The sequence below is a fragment of the Phocoena phocoena genome, chromosome 4, assembly GCF_963924675.1.
Source record: "Phocoena phocoena chromosome 4, mPhoPho1.1, whole genome shotgun sequence".
Classification (NCBI taxonomy): Eukaryota; Metazoa; Chordata; class Mammalia; order Artiodactyla; family Phocoenidae; genus Phocoena; species Phocoena phocoena.
Genome location: NC_089222.1, coordinates 100,134,521 through 100,160,304, shown reverse-complemented (window position 1 = coordinate 100,160,304; position 25,784 = coordinate 100,134,521). Strand labels below are relative to the sequence as shown.

At 39.9% G+C, this 25,784-nt stretch overlaps 1 protein-coding gene across 1 annotated transcript; it reads right to left on the bottom strand.

Annotated features, from left to right (window-relative positions):
- Nucleotides 1-12,196: 12,196 nt before the first annotated feature.
- Nucleotides 12,197-25,784, bottom strand: CPOX (coproporphyrinogen oxidase). The gene is made up of 7 exons (XM_065876409.1): nt 25,128-25,784; nt 22,851-22,994; nt 21,945-22,055; nt 21,167-21,308; nt 18,914-19,132; nt 15,318-15,422; nt 12,197-13,537 (listed from the first exon to the last, which is right to left on the bottom strand). Exons 1-7 carry the CDS (start codon nt 25,651-25,653, stop codon nt 13,450-13,452), a joined length of 1,335 nt encoding a protein of 444 aa, XP_065732481.1. The 5' UTR covers nt 25,654-25,784; the 3' UTR covers nt 12,197-13,449.

The window sequence follows — 25,784 nt, the reverse complement described above, 5'->3', positions numbered from 1 at the left end:
ATGAAGCACTTCTGCCCAAGGAAATGGAAGACAACTGCTTGCTAACCTATCACTGGAACCAATGAGTGGCATTTACAGAAGGGGAGATTTCTGTTCAGTATAAAGTATAAGCTTATTCATAATCAGACTATTCAATCATGATGTGTACTTTCCTGAGAGGTAGTAAGCTCCCCATCACTGGGAATGTTCAAGCAGAATCACAATTACCACCTGTTAGGTGTAATATAGAGAAATGTGAGCAGCATATCGTTGGGTTCCATTTCAAATCTAAGTTCTGATGTTCCTGTGAGAATAGAGGCTTCACTTTGTTATGCTTTGGGTTGAACTGAACTGAAGCTTCTAATTGCACAAGGCTGGATTAAGTATATTTCCTGAGATTGTGGGGTTTTAAAAATGACAGTAAACACTTAAAAAGTGCCTATTATGTGTGTGGCACTGTTTAAAGTGCTTTACATAGATGAACACAGGTAATCCTTTCTACCACCCTAGTGAGGTACATATTATGTACACAGGATTTACATAAGATCCTAACCTCAAAATCTGGGAACCAAATCCACGCTCTTCAGCACTCTGCAATGTTTATGCTCCACGTAGTGAGACAGCTGCAATTATAGAACCCTACAAGTGGAGAAGAGTTTAGCTAAGACACTGCAGATAAATGAATAAACAGACAAAGGAAGTGGTTTGTTGCATAATAGGGAGTTTCTATCCATGTTTCTATAGTTATGTCGCCAAACCACAGACTGATACTAAGAAAAAAATCAGTGCCAGAAAAGCCTTGATATCATTAATATTCCTTGATTCTGAACTCAGTACAGGTCAGCTTAATCTAAAAATTTTAATTTAGTATGGGAAAAGAAAGATGAGGAGAAAACAATTAAAATAGCATTAGTAGAACATAAGTTCCCTAGCCTTTGTTTCTTTATTTTTTCTATAACAATAGGATTTTTTTTCTCAGAGCAACAACCAGAAGACATTTACCATCCCTTACTGGATGCAATTCATGATGAGGTGCTGGCGGTACCATGGTGAGAGGCAAGGTCTTGGCACCTGTGCGCTTCTGTAACTCAGTGGTGCAGTTGCAGCCTCACAGCCAGACCACTGGTGTCTGGACAAGCGGCTTTGGGGTGTTGAGCAAATGCTTCATCTATCCACCCTTCAATTTTTCTCACATATGCAATGGAAATAATAGCACCTCTCTCATAGGATCCTTTCAAATATTGAATACATTAACTCATGTTATTTTAGAACAGTGCCTGGCACATAGTAAATCCTCAATTAGTGTTAACTATTAATATTAGCTGGTGTGAGGGGAAATGGAACATTTAAGTGTAAATCTAAATTTGCAAAGAGACATATAACGTTACTGAGTGGTATGTGAGAATCAGATGAGAGTTACAGATACTAAATATGCCTGGGTTCAAAGCAGGGTGAGATGGTTACAGGTGGGAGTGGTAGGGGCCACTGGGACAGACTCTCAAGGCGAAGAGAGGTGCAAGGCCAAGAAACAAATTCTTTTGCCCACCTTTGATGTGGCATACTTTGAAATGCTGTCACGAGTAAAATGTTCTCAGCTAATCTAAGGTGGCCTATGATATACACTTGACCACAAAGGAAAAAAAAAAAAAAACAAAGAAGAGAATCAAAAAGTTAAACAATAGGTGGAAAACAATAATACATAAAAGAATTAAAATACACAGAGAAGTGACTTGTTATTTCCTTCCCAAATAAAACATACATATGTATAAAAATATGTGCTTAATATTCTGATATATGTATAAATACCTATCACTGAATTGTTTTTCACTTTTCCAGCTAAATTCCTCCATCAGATTACTCAAATTTCTTAGCTTTAAAAATAATTATTATTTTTGCTATTGACCAGAGAAAGTGAAAAGCAATTGACAGAGGCATCTATCTATATAACATAAACATACACATTATATGTATATTTTCCACCAGGAGGGGAGCAAGTGTAACCTGCAAATGACTAAACTCTTCTTCCTGACTAATCTCATCTACTCCTCTTCCTACTTGTAAAATGATAAAAATTATTTACCTCATCTTCTTTTTATTAAATATCTGATCACTTGTTTTAATGTCTTCAGTACAGCTTTAACTGACTTACTAAATACGTAATGTCTGGATGCACTTAACAGTTTACAGAACTCTTTTCCATGCATTATCTCAGTTACCTCTCACAGTAATTTTGAGAGGAACACGTTACTCATTCTATTTTACAGATGTGGTAACTTAAGAGTAGAGTCTGTGTGACGTTCCCTAGATCCCACAGCTGTGAGTGGTCTGAGATCTGGGCTCAGGTGGTATGGGAATATTAGCAAAGGTTTCAGAAATGACTATTATACATTTAAGGGTCCTCAGTTGGCTGGTTAAAAAAAGAAAAGGGGGGGGTGGGCTTCCCTGGTGGCGCAGTGGTTGAGGGTCCGCCCGCCGATGCAGGGGACACAAGTTCGTGACCTGGTCCGGGAAGATCCCACATGCCGCGTGAGCGGCTGGGCCCATGAGCTATGGCCGCTGAACCAGCGCGTCTGGAGCCTGTGCTCCGCAACGGGAGAGGCCGTGACAGTGAGAGGCTCTCGTACCACAAAAAAAAAAAAAAGAAAATGGGGGGACATTACAGACTTATATTTGAGTCTCTGCCTATAAATTTTTTAGTGTTGACACTTATTTGTCTTATCTTATTTCATTTTTATTTTTGCTTTACCTGTTGAAAGCTAGAGAGTTATTTTTCCTCACAAGCTTCCAAAGCCTGCCAGGGTCAGTAACTAATTCCCACAACCCCTGACTATGGTCTGGGCTTTATTCTTCAGGGCAGGAAGAGAGGGAGTAAAGCAGAGACACACAGGATGGCTAGGTCCTGGGAAATTTTCCCAGGAACTGTCCTATTGTTTATCCTCATTAGGGATTAAAGTAAATTGTTAAAGCTATGGCCTGGGTACTGGCTTCATTGGCCCCAGAAAATGTGGCCTAGGTCAGCAGAGCTACTTCCTACTGTAAAACCCTTTAGCAGAAGTGCTGACTCATAACAGGCTTGCAACAATGTAAGGAATTTTTACAAAGACCTGGGGGACAGGGCTGTTGGAGCAGAGGTTAGCTGGAAGCCCAGGATAACCTAGAAGCCTATTCATAAGCAATTCTTGGCCACCAGAAAAGAGAGGAGGTTCACCCAATACTGGAAATAGGAACTCATGGCCTGATGGCCCCTATGGAATTGAGTCTCGCAAGTGTAAGGAGTGAGAAAAAAGGATTGAGAGAAACTTCATGGATTAGGGAAAATAGAAGGGGGAATGTACCTCCAAAAAAGGCAAGTGGATTGTAAAGGCAAGGAAGGAGCAGGCTTCAGTGGTGTTATGGTTACTTTTATGTGTCGACTTGGCTGGGCCATGGTGCCCAGATGTGTAGTCAAACATTATTCTGGATGTTTTCGTAAGGGTGTTTTTCAATGAGACTAACATTTAAATGAGAAGATTCTGAGTAAAGCAGATTTGCCTCCATAATGTGGGTGGGCCACTTCTAATCAGCTGAAGGCCTGAATAGAACAAAAGACTGACCTTCCCGAGCAAGAGGAGATTCTGCCAGCAGATGGCCTTCATTTGACTTGAACTACAGCACTGGCTCTTCCCTAGGTCTGCAGGCTGATGGCCTTAGAACTTGAACTGCTTAGAATAAGATTTGCTAGCCTCCATAATTGCATGAGCCAATTCATTAAAATAAATCTTTTGAGATAGAGATAGAGATAGAGAGATATGTATCTCCTATAGGTTCAGTTTCTCTGGAGAACCCTAACACAGGTGGGCTGCAGTCCTCAGCCTACAAGGATGGGACTTGAAGCTGGTGAACAAAACCCAGGGATTGAGCACCAAGCCAAACTGTGACTATCTGGCAAGTATTTGGGTACTGATCTCACTCTTGGCTTCTTAATTTTCCAACATTAATTTCTTCTTGCTAACTTTTCTTACTTTTAATTGAATACGTCCTATTATATATTATGTGTTATAAATCACCTTAATTCCTTTTTAGGATAAGTCAGAAGAATAAATAAATAGACCCTCATAATTTGAAGGAATTATTTATGACTAGATTTTGATTTCTACATATAAGGAAGAAACATATGAATTATCCAAACCTAAGAAGAAAATGTTGAGGAAAAAGGAAAGTATTCTAGTAATAGAACAGAAAGTATTGAAATTAATCCAGAGGACAAAACATCAAACCACAGAGATACAATCAAGAACCATAAACTCTATATTAAAAAAAAAAAAAGGATGAGTTATGAAAGAGGGAAATGAGTTATTTGTTAGTATGCCTACCCAAATTTTTATGAAACTTATATATTTAAAAATATTTTCTGGTGTGAGAAAATTAAAGGGTTCAAGGATATGACATATAAGTAATGAAAACATGATGCTATGTTGTCTTTGTACATATACTTTTCAAAATGTGTATGCTTCTAACTCTAAAATATTTTTCTAAATGAAAAAAATGCAGGTAAAATTTCATGCTACGTCAATAAGAGGATTTTAGGGCACTTCTGACTCTATGATTACAGCAAGACACTAAAAAGCATGAGGAACAAATAACAGTGAACTCAGAATGTCACACCACAAAAGGAGAGTAGGAATGAGAGGAATCCACCCACCTGGCCACACAAGAACCTGGCCAGGGTGAAACCAAACCATGTAACAACATTGAGAGAAAGCCCATAGACTTCAGCAAGAAGCATTCTTCATCTAGTAACTCATTTTTCTTAAACAGAAAATCTCCTTCAATCTGATTTCCCTGCTCTCCTGCATTGTATCACACCAATCCAACCATGAATTAATGACACTGTAGTGGCAGCTCATAGATTGTATGATAGTCCAGGAAGGAGGCCAGATATTTTCCCCAAGTCCCAGGCTGGCGCATTCCTTCCACTGAATTTCTTCTAATCTGGAGGGGATCGAGGGGGAGCAGTGAGGAGTTGTGGGCTTTTCATTGGGTAACTTTCATTTCCATTTCATATTCTAGTGATTGCCAAGGAAACCATGTTGAGGTTTTTAGCCACTGGTAGCAAGCCCTTCAAGTTGTCATTAAAACAAACTTGAAGAAAACAAAGTAGAGCTATAAAAACAGGAACGTTTATTTTTTTAGGTTTCTTTCTTTACAAACACAACTCTGCTCAAGTTCCTGTATAACTCATGAGATGCTTTTGTGGTTAAGCCAGAGGGCCGCTATATTTAGAAAATATAACCCCAGAAACAGTGGTCGTTAGATGGTCATTGATTTCAATATAACTTCTAATCTCCCAAGCAGAAACTTTAAAGAGGTCACATATCTGGAACACTGTCCAGCACCCACCCTCTGAAATGCCTTCCCTGTATACCTTTATGTGTGTGAAATCTGTAACAGTTTATTTTATGAGCAATAGTTTCACTTATTAGCATAGACAGAAAAGATACTTTAGTTCCACAGTGAAAGTTTTATGGATCTTGAAGATTACAACCTGTTAAATAATTCTTTCCTCTGAGCACATCTGATCTCTTAAACTAGTTAGAAGATACCATGCATTTAAAGAATATTAACATGAGGTTAAAAACAGGAAGAGGTCTTTAAAACACTGATAGGGTAATGGCAACTCGTGATAAAAAAAAAAATCAATGTAAGAGAATGGAAAGTTCTTCTGATAAGAATCTATATGATGGAAAAGTATGCATAATGAAAACAATGTTTTGAGATCTTTAAAAAAATGAGATCTTAAAAAAATGCACAGCCTTTACTTTTTAACTCTTTTATTAATCTAATAAATGTCAGCAGTTAAAAAAAATCAAATAGTAGTAAAGGCTTATACTGAAAAATAGCAGTTCTCTGGCCCATGGGCATCCACCCCCAGTCCTGATCTCCAAAAGCAACCAGTTTTAAATCCTTTAGCTTTATCTTCTGTTTACCTCTATATTACTAAATGATAAGTTTAATCTCTTTTCTGAGAATATTAACTAGAGGTCTGTCTGTTATCTCTGCTTTCTCTCTCTCTTATATATTTGGAGGTTTTCCTCCAATACCTGATTATCTCTGCCCTTAAAGAGGCACTAAAAATTGGACTGAAAACTCTAGATTTGGGAGGTGGTGGGAGGTGGGTGGAGCGTGCGTAAGGAAAGAGCTGTGTGTGGTGAGAATGCCAAAGCTCCCTCCTGTGGTGGAGTTTGGGGGGCTTTTTGTGTTTTGTTTTGTTTTGTCTAGAACTATTCTACAAAATTGTTTTCTAGAAAAGAGCTCTTGAATTTCCTGCCCGGCTGAAGGCCAAATCCCTTGAGGGAAAAGGGCGGACAATAGTTTAGAGCCCTCAGTCAATAGGTCACTTTTCAAGAAAACCCCAATTTTCACTGCCAGCCTGTCCTCTGTCTTTGAAGATTTTAAATAAGAGAGGGAAGTGTTTAAGATATAAAGATAAGGGGGGGAAATCAGGATACAAAATTGTATACACAATTTAACTAAATTCAAATATACATGAAGTAGCTAGAAAGAAATACACCAAAATATTGAGTGGTTATGGTTATTTCTAAACAGTGGCACAAAATGTGATGATTATTTCCTTTTTGATACTGTTATTTTCCAAAATTTCCACAAAGTATAGGCATTAATTAAAATATTAGGGGAAAATACTCGATTTTTAAAGACACGTATCAGGATGCCAAAAGGAAAACCCACAGAAGTAGGTACATGTTGGTATCCAAGTAAACGAGTTTTTCTGCCCTAGCTGAAAGGGTATAATTATTTACTATTAATATTTAGGAAATATGAGGATATTAAGAAATATCTCCTTGATAGATTCAAATACTGAAATGGCCTCTTGTGTACCAGAATCCAGCTCAAGAAATAGATCACTGCTAACTTTGAAGCTCTCTGAAAGCTTTGCCTCAGTCCTTTTCTCCACTCACCAGAATTGTATTTGCCCTTGGTTTTTCATTAGAGTCTTATCACCTTAACACAGGCTATGGCCTAGCTTTGCATCTTTTGAATTTTATACAAATGGAATCAAACTGTATGTATTATTCTACAAGTTGCTTTTTTTCACCCCATATTATGTTTGTGAGTTTTGTGAATAATTCTAGTTTATATTTTTATTCCAATGAACACTTCTATTATTACATCTTTATTTAACATCTTTGTTCTCCATTTCTTTAGACAGTATCCATTAGTTCCCTCTAAAACTGATAAGAAATTAGCACATTTACATTTCCTCCCTGGTGACTCCAGCAGGGGTAAGAAGACAAACTTTATTGTTATTGTTTTGTTCCTTTGATTTATCAAGATATTCTGCTTTCTGATTTCTCCAACTTCATTTTTAGTCCTTAAAAGTATAAAAATGTACATTATTTTTACAAGCAAATTTTGAAATTTTTTGATATGTCACTAATTTTACACTCCCCCAAATATCTTGTATTTGTGAATTAAATATATGCATTAATGTATGCATATGGACAAATAATTATATTACACACAAAAATAGAACTTCTGAAAGGATAAAAATATTTTCTTACCTTTCCTCACTGAATTATCACATTGCCCCCACGGTGGGGGGGGGGGGGTGGTATAGACACCCTCTTGATTTAGATGAGTAGTCCTCAATCTTTTCAGGAGCACGTATCCTTCTGAGAGTCAAATTAACATTACGAACTCTAAGAAAAATGCACACATTTTCTCATGATTTCAGGCACCTCACAATTCAGGAATTCCCTAGGAACTCAAGATGAAGACCCTGCTTTACATATTGAAAATTATTGGGATTATAGACATTGCCAGTTTCAGAATCTCTTTGTACTAAAGAGAGAAATGAAACATAGTGGAGCCATTTGACAAGATAGAAACATCATAGTTGACTTAACTGTGCTTAGTTAAATACGTGATAACTCCTTCAGATAACCTCTCCAACAATACCATAGTTCAATGGAGAGATCTTCGTTCTCTCTCATCTTCTCTCCTTTCCTTCCTCTCCTCTTTGCTGTCCTATTCTGTGCCTCTCTCTCATCACCCCCCTCCCCTTCCTCTTCAATTTCTCCTCCCCACCCACCGGCAAAAACAAAACCCAACACTCGGGATTAGATTTTCTTGAGCAAATGGGCTCCACCTACTGGTTCTTTAAGGAATTTCATATTTAAACAGAACTTGAGAAACTGGAGACACTCTCTGATATGTCAATGGAAGTAATTTTAGTACCTGAGAAGACCTTGGTAATTTATAGATTAGGATTTCTAAAAATCTGAACTTCATTCCTAATTTATCAAACATGTAACTTGGAGCATTTATTATTCTAATATATTCTCTTATATGTAGAAACATGGTAATGTTTTAACCCTTATTAAAATCACACCCAACTTGTCCCTTTTGATTCCCTTCTTCCCTATTCCATTTGCTCAGTGAGCTGCTCTCAGGACCCTTTCTTGACACCTTTTTCCCTGCTTACTTCTCTGCCCCCAGTTCAGTCTTTGACTCTCCTTTCTTATTACACTGCATGTACTTCCTCAGATGGCTCACCTACTTTTTCAATTATTGTCTTCACACAAACAACTGGTAAATATATGTTTCTAGACTACATTTCTTTCTCCTGAGCTTTAGACTCACATCTCCAAATACTGGTAGAGGTACCTTGCAGGCATGCCAGGCTGATCAAATTCACTCTCCTCATTTTTTTGAATGGCATCCAACCTGTTCTAGTTATACATTGCTGTTTTACAAGCCACTTCAAATGTAGTGACATAAAACAGCAACCATTCTATTATGCTCACGGGTTCTGGGAGTCAGGAATTCTGTCTGAGAGAGCACAGCAGGGACAGCTAGGTAGAGCTGAGCGGACCATCTTTTGCTATTACAAGAGAGATACCATATCTCCCTCACATTACTAAAACAGGGAGGGAGGTAAAGATGAAAAGGAGGTGGTTATTCTTTCTTTCATTGATATGTGTACATTATATTTAAGTACCACTCTCTTGTTGAATAGCACATAAGATCAAGTACACATTAAAGAATTAAAAATTACTCTCAGCAGAAGTAAGTTAATCTGTATTGATATAGTGGACAATGTCACCTGCCATTTCTGTAAACAAAGGATGTTTTGGCCATAAAGCTATCAGCCACTGCAGCTGCCCCCAACAGTACACCCTGAGGGGAATTAAGGATGGAGAAAAACAGGATACCCGGCCTTAGATAGTTAAGATGCATGTCAAAGGAGTCATTTCAATGAGCTCAGGCTCTTGCATCTTCTCATACAAAGAAAGGCAGTAAAATCATTACCTAGAGATGTCTGGGATTTTTTGTGATTAGCAGTAATATTTTGATGTTCGACTAGTTTTGCTTTTCTTTCCAGCAAAAACTCCTCTATATCCTGGCTGCTCCCTTTTCTCTTTGGAACTGTTCCTCAGAGCTACCTGAGAGGCTGCCATCCTGGGCTATAGTGCTCAGTAAGGTCACCAAATAAAACATTATTCTTGGGGCTTCCCTGGTGGCGCAGTGGTTGGGGGTCCGCCTGCCGATGCAGGGGACGCGGGTTCGTGCCCCGGTCCTGGAGGATCCCACATGCCGCGGAGCGGCTGGGCCTGTGAGCCATGGCCGCTGAGCCTGCGCGTCCGGAGCCTGTGCTCTGCAACGGGGGAGGCCACAACAGTGAGAGGCCCGCGTACCGCGGGGGGGGGGGGGGGGAAGCATTATTCACTTGCTGGTAAACAATAGAGGCATTCAACTAGTACAACTTAATTGTGAAACTTTAGTTTTGTACCTTCCTAACCATCTCTTAAGAAAATACATCCATGACAGAGTCAATGTGGCAACTCTAAATGACCACAAAGCCAATCTGCTTTCCTAAGTAACTGAATTTGTGTCAACTCATTGAAACCATGGTGGATTAGATTATGCCCAGTTTTAACATTCCAACATGTTTTGAAATGTGAACAGGAATTAATAGGTGAAGGATACTTTAAAATACTGATGAGTTTAACTTGTGGAATCAAAACCAAGTGCAGAGATTGGAAGATGGGAATGCAATTACCTTGCTCTGCTGGTATATGCTGGTGTGTATGGGGCATAAAACCACCTGTAGAAACAAGTCTGAGAGGTTTTACATTGCATGACCCATGACTCAGTTTCAGGTTACAATGTAATGATACTTACTTAGTCAAGCCATATTGTAGATGTTCAAGCTTCACTATCTTGAATGTGCTAATTTAGATTTATTATGAAACTGGAATTTACATGTGTGTTTCTTTGGAAAGAAGGACCGACTTTCTTTAAATGTGGGATTTCAAATACATAGTTAATATTTGTGGCAGGGATAATACAAACATCCTTGAAAACAATTTCTAAATGGGCTCTTAAAAGATGTATACTGGGAACTTCTATCTTCACAGACTAGGAAGGAGACAGTTGTAAAGTAAAACATTAAGCTTGATACCACAATATACTATTACAAAACAATGTTGGAAGACAAAGGTTAACAGGTCATTCATAAGGCAGCAGACTTTATAAATGAGGAAAGACCCACCTTAAATATTTTGAAGTACAGTGTACTCTGAGTGACTACATGAATACAGACTGTGATGACAGCAATACTAAAGGTAAAAATGTGCTGAAGGGGACAAAAAAAGATTCCAAGCAGAGATAGCAGCAGCCTGAGCACAGGTCAGATGGAAGAGACTTGGGGAATGTTCAGAAAAATGCGGAGTGGTGATACGCAGTCTGAGGCTGAAGCGCAGGGGAGGCATGGAGGAGAAGATAAGGCTGAAAAGAGAGGTCTGTGTCAAATGGTGGATTGCTTTCAATGTCAGATTGAGTTCAGAAACTTTTCTGCAGGAGAAGGGAGGATGCTTAAAATATTTGAGGAGGGCAGTTAAGAATGGGATTCTAGTGAAGTAATTTTTTTTAACATCTTTATTGGAGTATAATTGCTCTACAATGGTGTGTTAGTTTCTGCTTTATAACAAAGTGAATTAGTTATACGTATATTCCCATATCTCCTCCCTCTTGAGCCTCCCTCCCACCCTCCCTATCCCACCCCTCTAGGTGGACACAAAGCACCGAGCTGATCTCCCTGTGCTATGCAGCTGCTTCCCACTAGCTATCTATTTTACATTTGGTAGTGTATGTATGTCCGTGCCACTCTCTCACTTCATCCCAGCTTACCCTTCCCCCTCCCCGTGTCCTCAAGTCCATTCTCTAAGTCTGCGTCTTTATTCCTGTCCTGCCCCTAGGTTCTTCAGAACCTTTTTTTTTTTTTTAGATTCCATATATATGTGTTCCCATATGGTATTTGTTTTTCTCTTTCTGACTTACTTCACTCTGTATGACAGACTCTAGGTCCATCCACCTCACTACAAATAACTCAATTTCGTTTTTTTCTTATGGCTGAGTAATATTCCATTGTATATATGTGCCACATCTTCTTTATCCATTCATCTGTCGATGGACGCTTAGGTTGCTTCCTGTTCGGTGAAGTAATGCTGAAGGGAGAGAATGGAGGTCAGAGTGACCAGAGGCAGGTAGGGTATGGCAAATATTCAGGTGAGAGGGAATGTGGGACCAAAGTAGAGTCATGGCAGGGGACAGAGGCAGGAAATAAGAAACATTTCAAAGGTGGACTCAACAGGATTTGATTAGGGCAATAAGGGAGGGAATGCCAAATCTATTTTGGGTTTTGGGTGTGAAAGGCTATGTGGTGATTTTGAAGATGATCAAAAATCTCTGACACTCCTCCCATTGAGAGCTGGGGTCTCATTCCCTCCCCGGTGAATCGGGAGCTGTTCGTAGCAACTCACTTGTAACCAACGGAATGTGAAGGACGTGACACTACATAACCTCTGGGGCTAGTGCTCTTCTGTGTCTGGCTTCTTTCACTTGGCATAATGACTTTCTGATATTCACCCATGTTCTTGCCTTTATCAATTGATGTTCCTTTTCATTGTTGAGTAGTATTTTAACATATGGATATATAATAACTTGTTTATCCATTCACCTGCTGATGGGCAGCTGTGTTATTTCTAAATTTTGGCTACTGAGAATAAAGCTGCTATGAAAATTCAACTGCAAAATTTATATTTTTCTTGGGTAAAATACCTAGGAATGAGGAACTATGGTTTTAGTACTAAGAAATAGTTATCTTCCCTATGTCAATTACCCTGGAAAAAATGAAAAATACAAACATTTCTTAGTCATATTTCGTAATAAAATTTATCAGCACACCTGTTGTAAGAGTTGAAGAATTCATACATTTTCCAGCTCTACAGAGTCACACATGATCATACATTCAACATATTCCAAGATAATGCTTAATAATATGTAGGAAGATAACATTCCTTACAAACTTCAATATATTATGAATAAAATATTCACATTATTATATGAACACAGAAATCTTGAGAACTCTGTTGTGATTTTCTCTTAAGAGCAAAGGTAAAAGTTGCAGAATCTCTAATTTAAAAAGAGGACTATTTCAATTAGGCCATATTCAAGGAAATACATTTATAAAATGCCTACATGCTTCTTACACTAGTTATGTCTGCTTTAATTAGAGAAGGAAAATGTTTCTCATTTCCTAAATTCACAACATCCCCAGGACTGTTCTTAGTCTAAACCTCCATACAGAAATGTCTGGAACAGAATTTTTTAGGTATCAGAATCAAAGGGGATAAGCTTTCACATTCAAAAGTGCAAAGAATCTCAGCATCAACAAATTATAGTTCTACAAAAATCAAAATTACAACTTAGATATCCCTTGTTTAAATAACAGTGATGTCACTTTAGAGTTAACTACAGGTAATCACTGAATTGTAACACATGCAGAGACTAAGAAAATTTCAAGTATTCCTAAATATCTATCATTACAAAAGTGAATATTTTACAATATTATGATCTCTAGAGAAAGATTATATAAAGATTATGATCAAAGCAACTTCAGTAATGACAAAGTAAAATTTTTACTTTCATTTCCAGTTGCTTTCTAAAATTACTAGTCTCAATCTCATTGAATTAATGAAAATAAAATTTGTCCCACAACAGATTTTTGTGGCTGAAACTAAACCTTTAAAAAATATATGAAACAAAAAAATAACACGAGAAGTTTCCTGATACTAATTCTAATATTTAGATCCCCTAAACCAATTCTTGGAAATTGTCACTGTTTGTAAACTAGTCATATAAAATGATTCTAAAAGTATAAACAAGTTTTACATCAACCAGTTGACTCTGACAAGCTGCCACCTCACCACCCACCACTGACAGCATCCAGCGGAAGCCTGTGGTGCTTAAAACACATTTCACCAGGAAAGGAGGCGGACTCCAGGGCGGAGAAGACTGGAGCTCTGAGACACAGGTAACTAAGTGCCACACAGTGGCGGTGGTGTCAGCCAGTGGAGTAGGGGGCCCATTGTGTGTCCCCCAGACCCTACGAAGACTGCTCTGCCTGCATCAATGCACCCAGTCCCTTGGATGGCGCAAAACGTCCAGAATTTCAGCTTCTTTGGAGTTCTCTGAGGGTGAATGCATGTACTCCCATCTATGCAGGTTCAAAACAGAAGCAAAAAACGTAACAACAATAAAAAATAAACAAACAACATACATAGCTCTTTATCTAAAATAAATGAAAAATAAAATTCTAAGAGTAATAAAAAGACTTATACCTCTTTGTCTCCACTAGGCTTTTAAAAAAATATTTGCTGCTAAAGAAATAAAGTTTCTTAATAATTCCTGAGCACACTCTAGCTAATATTAATATTCCAGAGCCAAAACATACTTTTACTATAAACCAGGGTTTCATAAAGTATAGAACCTCAGGTGATCCATGGGCAAACTTTTAGCTTAGTACTTTGGCATTTTTTTTCATGTGTTATTTTCTATTTATGACAGAAATGTTGGTTTGCCTTTAATTTTCTCTCTGAAAAACTAAGAGTATAAAATTTAAGTAAATAACACCTCAGATTATATATAAATCTACAAATATGGTCAAAATGGTCAAACTGTAGCATGAAATCTGGCAAACACTGGTTTAGATCAGAGAGGCTGCAAACTCTTCCTGTAAAGGGCCACATAATAAATACCTTAGGCTCTTGGGGCCACATACCTTTTGCAGTCTCTTGCCTATTCCTTTTTTGTTTGTTTTTAATAATCCTTTAAAAATGTAAATTCCATTCTTAGCTTAAGGGCTGTACATAAACACAAGTGGACCTAGATTTGTCCTGAAGCCTTAAGTTTGCAGACCCCTGGTGCAGACTTTAAGAAGCTAAAAATAACCTGTTGCATAAATGTTGTTCAGTTGAGCAGGGGACTGATTTATAATCTGCCCTTACCTGCAGTTTGGAATGTGCGTTATAATTAGAGGCCAGCAGAGATCAGGTAGACTACCCGAGGCCTTAAGATCTCATGTCTACTTTTTAATCACATCTTGCCTCTAGGGTGGCAAGAACACCTAACAGTGATGTGCATGAGAATCCAGCCAAGGACATGAGATCCCACGAGCAACAGCTAAACAAGGACAGAGCCAATGCCATTCTGAATGTAGTGACAATGGTAGAGGGTACTGATCTCACAAGGCTAGATCTGCACAGCAGAATGACGCAAGGCAGACCTTCCATGCCAGCCAGTCCATTCTTATTTGGATATTTAAACTCATGGAGAAAAGAAGATTCTAGCTCTTCTAAAATAAGCAATGGTCATATTTTTTCTGATCTTTTCTGTTTCAGTCTGGATACACACCATTCTCACTTCCTCAAAGCCAAAAAAAGTCAACTGTAGATCTTTATTAACCTAACAGCACCAACATCAATAGATTTTAAAATTCCCCACAGAGATTCAATTAACCTTTATGGAAGCACACCATGGCAGCACGTAAAGCATCTGAAATAATCCTGCATACTTTCATACAAGCTTAATACTTCATAGTGGAGAATAAGACCTTTCCCCACAAGTGCAATCATTTCCAGTAAAATTAAAGAGCTGTTATGTTCACATAAATCTGCTTTGCTCATAGCTCTTCCTAGAAAATTACCAAGTAGGAACAGTCAATCTAGCTCCCCAGACACCATCATCCACCCTGTCTTCTCACTCCCTCTATCCTTTCCCTGCTCTCACATATAAAGCTATATCATTTATCCTGCCACCCCTTAAAAAAATTTTTTTGATTTTCCTGTGATTTGCCTGTGATTTTCTTATACAGGCAGCAAGGTCAAAACCAATGAAGTCTTCAGGAAAGACATTTGTGGTGTCAATGTCCATGTTTTGTGGGGATTAGAGGATTGTGGGGTTAGGGAATAACTATTATTCTTATGAGTTATTCTTACCGAGCGGTGAGAGGTAAAGACATCAAGATGCTTTCGATCCTGGATCCTGGAGTGAAGAGGCCAAACTTTGTACCCCGATCATACAGCAGGTTAAATTCTACATACCTGACATACAGACATCAAATAAGATTAAGGGTTGGCTGAGTAAACCCTTTCTTAAGATTAGTCCATAACAAATACTTAAAGTGGGGGCACCTTCCCACCACCTCCCACCCCATCAGCTGGAACTGGCAGAGAAAACACCAAGTCTCGTCAGTTGAGTTTTCGCCATCTGGAAAGGCATAAAGAAAAGGCTATTCTATCCAACAAACAACAGGATATAGATTCAGCCCCAACATAGAGCAGTTACAAAACAATAAGGTTATGTTTTCCAATAAATAAACAGAAACACAAAGCTTAGAACTTGAAGGCACAAAAACAATTAAGAAAAGCAAATGGCACCATTTACCAGGATAAAACAGCTCTTTCTGGCCCTCGCCTAGAGTCTGAGATGCTTTACAGTCAAAGACTTCATTTCACTGCTAATAACTCACACAAACTAAGACAGTGTAAGGCTCTTGTAATTGAAAAGCCAAGAAAAGATTACAGAAATCTATTAATAATTACTAATATATTCTAGATATTTCCTTTTCTTAAAATAGTTAACAGCATTAATAAGCAGTCTTCCTGCAAATTAATGACAAAGTCATAATAGAAGGTAGTGATTGAGTTGCAGTGCTCAGTCCTTAGCATCAACTAAAACCTGGTTCAGGATATTAGCTTTCCATGAACTGCCACAGAGTCATATCTAAACTCCATCTAGCTTAAAAATCCGTGATTGCCTTTAACATCATGAGATCCTTTGTAAAAGGGTCTCCTCTCTCCAATTTCAAAAGATAATTTCTACTACCCAAAAGAATTGAGAATGATCCATAAATCTGAAAATTTCAATAGTCCCCCTTCGTATCATTTCTCAACTCACTCAAAAACTACTCTCTTGGTCTAAACTTCCCTCAGGTATTACCGTTTATGCATGGGTTACTGTATTTAATCACAACTAGGGAAAAATATTCTCTAGATTCCCACAGTCCTTCAATTTTTAGAAAGCAACCTTCACTGTGGAAACTTGCCAAAGGCTCTGAGAAAATTTAAATAAATTACATTCATGGATCCCTTTCTAGTCCTCACCATTTATTTATCACTGATTGAGTTCTGTGCACTAATAACTAATACCTTCTTATGTCTGTTTCAAAAGATAATTTAAATGGATCTTCTTAACTTCTTCCTAAGACCATGGAAAAGAACTCCAGTCTCTCAGCTCCCTTTTTCACCCCTGATGTTACCCTCCTGAAACATGATATTTAAGGGATGGCTGTGACTCTCTGTCTGTACAGATGTCTTGTTCAAAGACCCTTGTAAGGAGCTCCCAAATGAGCCTCTATAGGATCCCTGTGCTGCTTTTCTGTTCTGAGCGAACAATGCTCCTTTCTGTATATCAGCCTGACTCTCACCAGGTTTTGCTTAGATCTGATCTTTCTGATCCTTTCCATACATTCATCCTCTCCGAGGTACCTACAAACTATGAACCTTAACCACTCCCTTCAATTTAACTGATACCTACACTGTATCCTGTCTCCCTTTCCCAAAATACAGCAAAACAAAAAAGGAGACTAAGACTGGAGGTTCAAGGTCTGGGGAGAGAATAGTAGTAACTGAGGACAAGAAACTCAATGAGACAGCCAAGTAAGAGGCTGCAAAGTCAAAAGAGAAGCAGCTTAACCACTGCAGGGGAAAGTCATACAGAAGGGGATGCGAGGGAGTGGGGAAGAGTAACACAGATAATGGGTTATGAATGCCGCGTAAGAAAGTGAAGACAGGGCTCATAACCGCAGCCAGGAGCTGGGGTTATCTTAAGCCCCAGAGATTTCTGCCATTTTAAGGCCCAGAGATATGGGTGGTAGAAGGAGCCTCTCTTTGAAAGTACAGTCACCCACCACATCACAGAAAATCAACCTAATACCCCACGCTTCTGCCTAATTCAAAACACACGGACATGAAATGATACACACAAATGGAACTTTCAAAATATGTTGTCAATTAATAATAAAAAACAAAACAAACAAAATAAAACATCACTCCTATGTCCAAGAAGTTTTCAAGGCTTCACACCTCATTAGTATTCATGAAACCTGCCAGCTTTGCGTAAGAAATCTTACGCAAAACCAGAACATTGCACTTTCTTTCCACAGAGTTTTTCTTTTTTTAGTTTCTTGTTTGTTTTTTATTGGAGTTTGCTGTTGTTGTTTCCACAGAGTTTTAAATTATCCTCTTAGGATGGTCTTCCCCACTAAACTGTGAGCTTTTCCCAGCATGGTCCCTAGCCATAGGAGGCACCTAATCAACTCAAGTGAAGGGAAGGAGTAGTAAAGGTGTATCTGGGAAATCATGGGACCAAAAAAAAAAAAAAAAAAGTCCCAAAACAGATGCACTGTTAAAGAACTGTCTAACAAGAACACTTAATCAATTCTCATTTTCCCAAGTTTATAAACAGGGAGCAAGCAAGCAGAGGTAGTCCTAAGAAAGAATAAACAACAAACATTTACCTTGAGACTTTGAACATTATCTAAGTTGACCTTTTAGCTTTACCTCCTTAAGTACCCAAAGTTTCATATGCCTGAGACAAAATTAACATAAATGAGAAAATCCGTTTTATAGCCATGGACCAGTAGTACACGTGCAATTAAGACGGTAATGAGAAACCGCTGTGAGAGGGAAGACTGAAAAATTTGGAGCTGATTCACAATCACACCCCCGCTGAAGATGACCTCACGCGGGTCACCCAACTGAGCTCACCAAGCTGCCTGCACAATGCAGGGTGGCTAAGGTGAGCATCACAGTCAGAAATAAGACCTACTTAACTTCATTCACATCTAAGAAAGTCTGCAAGTTTTGAAGGCACGAGGACCTGGTTCCACACCTGGGATCTTTTATTTACTAGCTGTGTAAACTTGGGCAAGGGACTTACTTTGCCAAGTTTTGTCATCTGTAAAATGATGATAATGACACCAATCTCACAGCTTTGTGAAGAAATTTAGATGCAAACTGCCTAACATATTAGCCAGCACATATTAACATCTCCATAATTAATAAATACTATCATTAAGTGTAAATAATTTCTGAAGTGATTATTTTCATAACACCTTCCATGAAAACCTAAAGATAAATGAAAAAAATGTGTGTTTACAAAGCAGCAAGAACATTAAATGATTCCCCTATCTTGGCGTAAGGCTGGAAGGTATTGCTAGAAGAAACTATGAGAAATCAGCAGAAATAAATTCAACAAGTTCTTACTATAGGCCTAATATGGTTCTCTAATGTACACACAAGTTAAACAAACCTTGCTCTTCTTATAATACTATTTTATACAATGTTTCTTAATTCACTTGATATTTATCTAGTTATGAAAAGAAATTAGGGTGAGTATTAACAAAACTCTGACAAAGTATCTGCCCAAGACAACATATCATCCACTCTTATTACGGCTGCCGCACTTCCCGACCTCCTACCCACCCCAGAGTTACGCAATGAGACGGTTCATTCTCCGGTCACTCACTCACCGTCCTCTCCGGAGCTGCTGCCACAACTTCTCCCGGGGGGTGAAGGAGTCATCACAGTGCTTTTTCACAAGGGGGATATAAGAAGGAATGACAGCCTGGGCACAGCTCTGCACAAAGCAAAAGACCTCCTCCTTGGATGGAGAGTCAAGGTCATCAAAAAAGATACCCCCGATGCCCCTCCGCTCCCCACGATGGGCTATAAAAAAGTAATCGTCACACCTGGAAAATACAGTAAGGCCAAATCAGGGACCAAAGAGGAAAAAACAGACAGACATGAAAATCAGTGTGAGCATTTCAGCTTAGAGCACCATCCCTGACTAATGCCAGCACAGCGCCCTTACTTTTTGTCCATGTCTGAAAATGAAACTAGAGTTTTAGACAGATTTCCTGCAGTTATCAACAACGAAGAAAATGCTTACACTTTTACCTACAAAGCAACAGGCAAGCTAATACATGTCTATCTGAAGATGTGGCACTCTAAGACCTTTACTGAAAAGAAACAGAGTCCACTATTAATACTGTATTTCCTTCTTTTTTTTAAAGCACTGTATCTCTTAAAACAAGTGGTGCTGCTGCCCTCAGAAGCACTGCTACTTTTGCAGCAGGCAGGAATCCTCTACCAACAATGACACAAACCAGGTCCTTGATGGAGTGCTAACCCCTAAGCTGTCTGAATCAGTTCTTATTCACCAAAGGAAGGCAGAGTAAATTATCTCTAAGGTCTCTTTCGGCAATAAAATGTGATGACTCTATAGCATGCATAACTCGGGGAGGGTTGGTGGAAGGAAATGGTCAGAGAATAAGAGTCTTCAGAACATTAAAGGTTGCCCTTGTGAACCAGCGCATGAAACTATCAATTTGTTCTTGAGTCTTTCCCCACCTGTGCCTACTAGAGCAGATTTCCTAAGTCTTTCCTAATTGCTAAATTTGCAGTATAGTTTACATCCTGGAAATAGTTTTCATTATCTCTGTATAATGAGGGTTCCTAAATAGAAGACCTGTACAAACAAAAACTAAAAACTATTGAAAAGGTTATCTTAAAAATAGCCTTAATGGCTTAAAGTTAAAAAAAGGCAGCAGATGCAAATCCCTAGAACTGATGTGTTGGTATAATTCACCTTGACTGTTACTTCCTGGCTTTTCTTCACAGGTACATTTTATTAACAGAATTAAAGTATATCCCGAGCAAGGCTGTAAAGCCAGCTTTAACTAAATCATGTTATTTCCAAATCTCTTTTCATGATATTATGAAATGAAGAGATTTACTAAATATGTATACTAAAACTTTTTGGCTAGCCCGCATCCTAGATATTTTATTAATACTACTCAGATAAAGTTCTTCAGTAACAGCAATAAAAGGAAACCAAAAAAAAAGAGAGAGACAGAATATGTACCCCACCAATCCTCCTCCTGAAAGGAAGCTGATTTGTAAGAGAAAAACAACCCTTCATCCTACATCTGTGTGTCCACAGCTGTCCAGTGTTTCGTGGTAATGTCAAATCAAAGAGAGGTTATTTAAATGTTTTATAATTTCTGAGGATTTTAAAGTTGAACTCCATATTCTTAGATAAATAACATCAAGATTCCACAAATATTAGCACTGAAAGCAAAGCAAAAAAAAAAAAAAACCCAAAAACCCTTTCTGTTCCTCCTTTTCCTAGAATGGCAATTAGCTCTAAGCAGTGTTGAGTACATTATTATTCCAAACAACTTATGCACAGACTCCATTCCACATCTACCAAATATCCTGGGTCTCCTCACAACTTTTTTCTTTACCATTAGAGTTCCTTTCACAAAGTTTCCAATCCTACTTTCTCCTTGTCCAAAATCTCCGGTACATTTGCACCTCTCCTAATAGTTCTCCGACCCTTCCCATGCCCTAACACATTTTCATGGCAACGAGATAATCCTCGTGTGGGATGAGAATTTAATATCCCACTTTAGGATTAAAAAGTCTCTGATTCTCAGGCATATATCACCTTCAAGTTTATATCCTAAAACATCTGGTATCAAAAATGATGTTGCTGCCCAATTTTTATCACAGACATTCAAATATTCCTAAGAAAATAATGTATTAAAACCACTTAAAACTCGTATCTCACTTCTGGTGAAAGGAAGGGAGGGAGGGAGGAAAGAAACAGTTCAACCTTCATAAGCTGAAAAAGATACTTAGTGACACAGTAGTGCCTTCAGGATCTACAGAAGGAATGGAAAATACTTAGCGGTCATGAAAAGTTCAATAACTTTACCTACCATTTTTTGAATTTGGGGTAGAGATCTGGACCATGCTGGTCACAAGCCTTCTTTAGAGTCCTGTGAAAATGCACTGCATCCTCTTGGTTCAAGTATGTTGGGGTAAGGTCACATCCACCACCAAACCACCACTGCTTGTTACCTACCAAGTCGAGACACGTGATTCTGATGTGGACTTTGAGATGTAGCACACTACTCAAAAGGAAAAGTTAAATACGTTGCTTTAAATGCCGTCACCTGCGGAGACACCAAAAGGAGTGGCGTGCACTGCACAGGTGCTCTGACAGGGTAACAGCTGGCCTAGCTAATGGCAAACACGGACTGGAACGATATTTACATAATGAAGCACGATCAACTGCACCCCATCTTAAACCCGCTGACAACGCACTAGTGCCTGGCAGAGCTACACACGTGGAAAATAATTTCCAAAAGCAAGTTCTCAATGGCAACTTAACACTGCACGTGAGGTTTTCCTTTGGATGTAATAAAGTTATATTTGCAAAGAACCCTGTGTGCACTTTAAGTTCGGGTTCATTAAATCATTCCTTGTGTGTTGGAGGAAAATGGGGATGCCAGAGACCAGCCAATACCACTTTCACTTTTCCATATCTAATAAATAATCTATTGCGCCTGCCAAGGAATAAGCTTTCACACGTTTCCCAAAAAACCTAGTTAAGATGGCATTTATTTTGTCTTGATTTTAGATGTTATGCCCCCTGACGTGTTTTAAAATACTCATTTTGCACAAAAGTACTTTCCACACCTCCAGAGCCCTTACCGTCGGCTTCTTCTACTTCGAAGTATCTGTAGTTGAAATGGATGGTGGGAGCATGAGGATTCTTGGGGTGGATAACAGAGCTCACACCCATAGCACAAAACGGCAATTTACCTGGAAAGTAAAACATGCGGTGAGCTGCACTCGATCACCGGCCTGATACAAATTAACTCCAACATGGTTTCTGAATCAATTTTCAAAGGTTGATTTCCAATTTGTCTCTTAAAATATAATTTTTAAAAAGTAACTGTGTCAGGCTTCCCTGGTGGCGCAGTGGTTGAGAGTCCGCCTGCCGATGCAGGGGACACGGGTCCGTGCCCCGGTCCGGGAAGATCCCACATGCCGCGGAGCGGCTGGGTCCGTGAGCCATGGCCGCTGAGCCTGCGCGTCTGGAGCCTGTGCTCCGCAACGGGAGAGGCCACAGCAGTGAGAGGCCCGCGCACCGCAAAAAACAAAAAGTAACTGTGTCTTCAAGTCCGTTCTCTATGTCTGTGTCTTTATTCCTGTCCTGCCCCTAGGTTCTTCATAACTATGGACACGTATACACTACCAAATGTAAAATCGATAGCTAGTGGGGAGCAGCCGCATAGCCCAGGGAGATCAGCTCGGTGCTTTGTGACCACCTAGAGGGGTGGGATAGGGAGGGTGGGAGGGAGACGCAAGAGGGAGGAGATATGGGGATATATGTATATGTATAGCTGGTTCACTTTGTTATAAAGCAGAAATGAACACACCATTGTAAAGCAATGATACTCCAATAAAGATGTTAAAAAAAAAAAGTAATTGTGAACATGCTCAGCTGGCACAGGCGCCCAGATGGAATTTTACAGAAGCAATATGTACTTTATAAATAAAACTTGCCGGGAGAAAAGGTTTACAGGGACTATTAAAGGAGATTGTCTGATTTACCATCTTTCGTCTTTAGCTTTTTTCCTCTGCTTCTCATCTGTTTTGCTGCTTCCTCAGAAAGATTTCCATGAACGACAGAAATGCTCACCCCGGCCTTTTCAAAAACATGCCCATCTTGAAGTACACAGCTGATGCCACCACCTCCTGTTTATGGAAATGTAAAATGAGGAGAGAATGTAAGGGTATATGCGAAGTTAAAAACAACTGCTGCACGAAGGTGGTGGGATTAGGAGTTATTTTCCTCCTCTATTTTCCAAATCTTCCATAATATCAGCATATTTATAATTTTTAAGTACAATAAAATTAGATAACCAGCTTAACTTTATGACATTTGCTACTGATCATGGGTGAATATTTTCTCTCCCCACACCACCCAACCGAATACTCTTCTACATCCTTATGTCATCATCTAAAATGAATCACTGGAATAGTTTCCCTTCAAATAAGACTGTTCAGAATGGGAGCTGTTGGTTGTGATACATGAGAGAAAGCTAAGATTAAAAACAGGAATAAGTACATTCAAAGAGTGTTCCAGTATTGCCAAATTTAAGAGCTCCATATTGTTTCAATTGTTTTTTCTCAGTGTGCTGTTTGCCTTTTAATTTTGTTTACAGGTAATTAAAAAACAGATACTGAAATGCTTAAGGAATTCGGAAGCTTGAACTGAGTGAGACACATTAACATTTAGGTATATGAGCTTTACTACTAGTAGCTGGTTTGTTTTTTGAAGACACTAGAGGTACCACAAGAGTTAATTGTTTCATGAAGCTTCATGTTTGGCTCGTTTTATTTCTAAAAATTTTTAGAGCTGGATGGGACATGAGATGATCCAGTACGACCCTTATATATTTCAAATGAGAAAACTGAGGCCCAGAAAGGCAAAATACTTTCTCCAAAAACACACAACTAGTAAGTGGCCCAAACAATTTGTCTCAGTGCTTTCTAAGCATCAAACAATATTTGCAGCACTTCATATATATACACCTTATTTTATCCTTATAATACATTCATATGTTATTTATAATTTCATTTCATAGATGAGGAAACAGAGGCACAAAAAGTAACTACTGAGGGTCACACAGCTAGTCCAGGTTGTGTCCTGATTCAACAGTCTTCACTTAAAAAATTAGAAGATGGAGGACTTCCCTGGTGGCAGTGGTTAAGAATCTGCCTGCCAATGCAGGGGACACGGGTTCGAGCCCTGGTCCTGGAAGATCCCACATGCTGCGGAGCAACTAACAACTAAGCCCGTACACCACAACTACTGAGCCTGCGCTCTAGAGCCTGTGAGCCACAACTACTGAGCCCACGTGCCACAACTACCGAAGCCCACGCGCCTAGAGCCTGTGCTCCGCAACAAGCCACCCCAATGAGAAGCCCACATGCCACAACAAAGAGTAGCTCCCGTTCACCACAACTAGAGAAAACCTGCGCGCAGCAACCAAGACCCAACACAGCCAAAGATAAATTAATTAAAAAAAATTACAAGATGGAAAACACTATGAAAACCAGATTTAACTTCATTTAAAATAAATGTGGCAGTATCACAGCCCCAAATCAGCTGATGAGAAGTTGCTGCAGTAGTCCCAGGTAAGAAGAATCAGAAATCCTTTAAGTTTATGACCAAGATGTAAGGTTTCACTGTATAGGCAATAACATGGTGATGAATGTAGGACACTATAAGAACTAGGTTATAATACTTAAGTATTTTACCAGTGGAAATAAAGATTTTCCTGGCACGAAATCTGATGGGTGCATTTGGCAGAACTACTGACAAGCCAGGTCAAATATTTCTTGCGCAACCTGGGGAAAAGACACAATGACACAATAACTCCCTCAGCTGGAGGAGACTGGTTGACCCTTAGTAAAGAGGAGATGACTTTCTTTTTCCATCTCCAAAGGAAAAGAAAGGGTAAACGCACCCAGAGAAGCAGAGGAAATGTGGAGAAAATCTATGCTCAGTTACAACCTTGGACATCCAAGCCTGTTGGCTAAAACTGACCTTAAGACTTGTATGAAAAATGCCATATAAAATTGCAAAGATTTTTTAAATGTCCAGTACTAGAGTGACAGCAGATCTGGGTCCACACCTGCAAGCTGAGGGCTGATGACCCTGTCAGTGTCAATCGTTTTAAAGGTATCCCTTTTAACCTAGCAGCCGCTGTGTGGGTACCCCTCTCCTTACTCCCATCCCCTATTGAGTCATTTTCTGCCTGCAAACTAAAGCCCGACCTCTCTTCCCCATCTCCACCTCCCGCTAGGGGCCGACCTCCTCACCTTCCTTCCTCTCCCACCGGTCCACAGAGAAGCGGGCGCCCCCGTCCACCTGTGCCAGCGCCTGGCACACCTGGGCCTGGGTCTCCAGGATCAGCAGCTCCATTTTGGTCTTCATGTCGCCCGGTCTCCTCCGCAGCTCGTGCAGGTCGGTCACAGGCGAGGCCATGAAGCAGCTGCAGCGGCGGGCCAGCTCGTCGTCCTCCTCCTCCGGCCTCCCCGGCGAGGGGCTCGGTGCCCCCGAGCTCTTGCTCACCATCTCCGCCCGCTCCACGTGCCCGAAGGCGGCGGCGGCCAGCCCGGCCAGCCCCGCGGCCAGCCCCGCGGCCAGCCCGGTCCTCAGCCGGGGGCCGCCTCCCGCAGTAGGGCCGTACCCCAGCCCGCGGCTCTGCTCGGAGCAAGCGGTGCCAGGGGGACGGCAGAAGCGTCCGGCCGCGCAGCGCAGGGACCAAGAGCGCAGTTCCCCGCAGCCGCCCCGCGCCGCGAGCCAGCAGGAGCCCGCGCTCAGCTTGCCCAGGTGCATGGCCATGCTCCCGCACTGTCACCCTGGGCAGTGCCCACCTCCCGCAGACAGGCCCCTGAGCCCCCGGCAGTTCCGAGCGGCGAGCAGCGAGCGGCGCAGGCACAGGGAAACTTCACCAGAAAAGAGCTACTACCGGG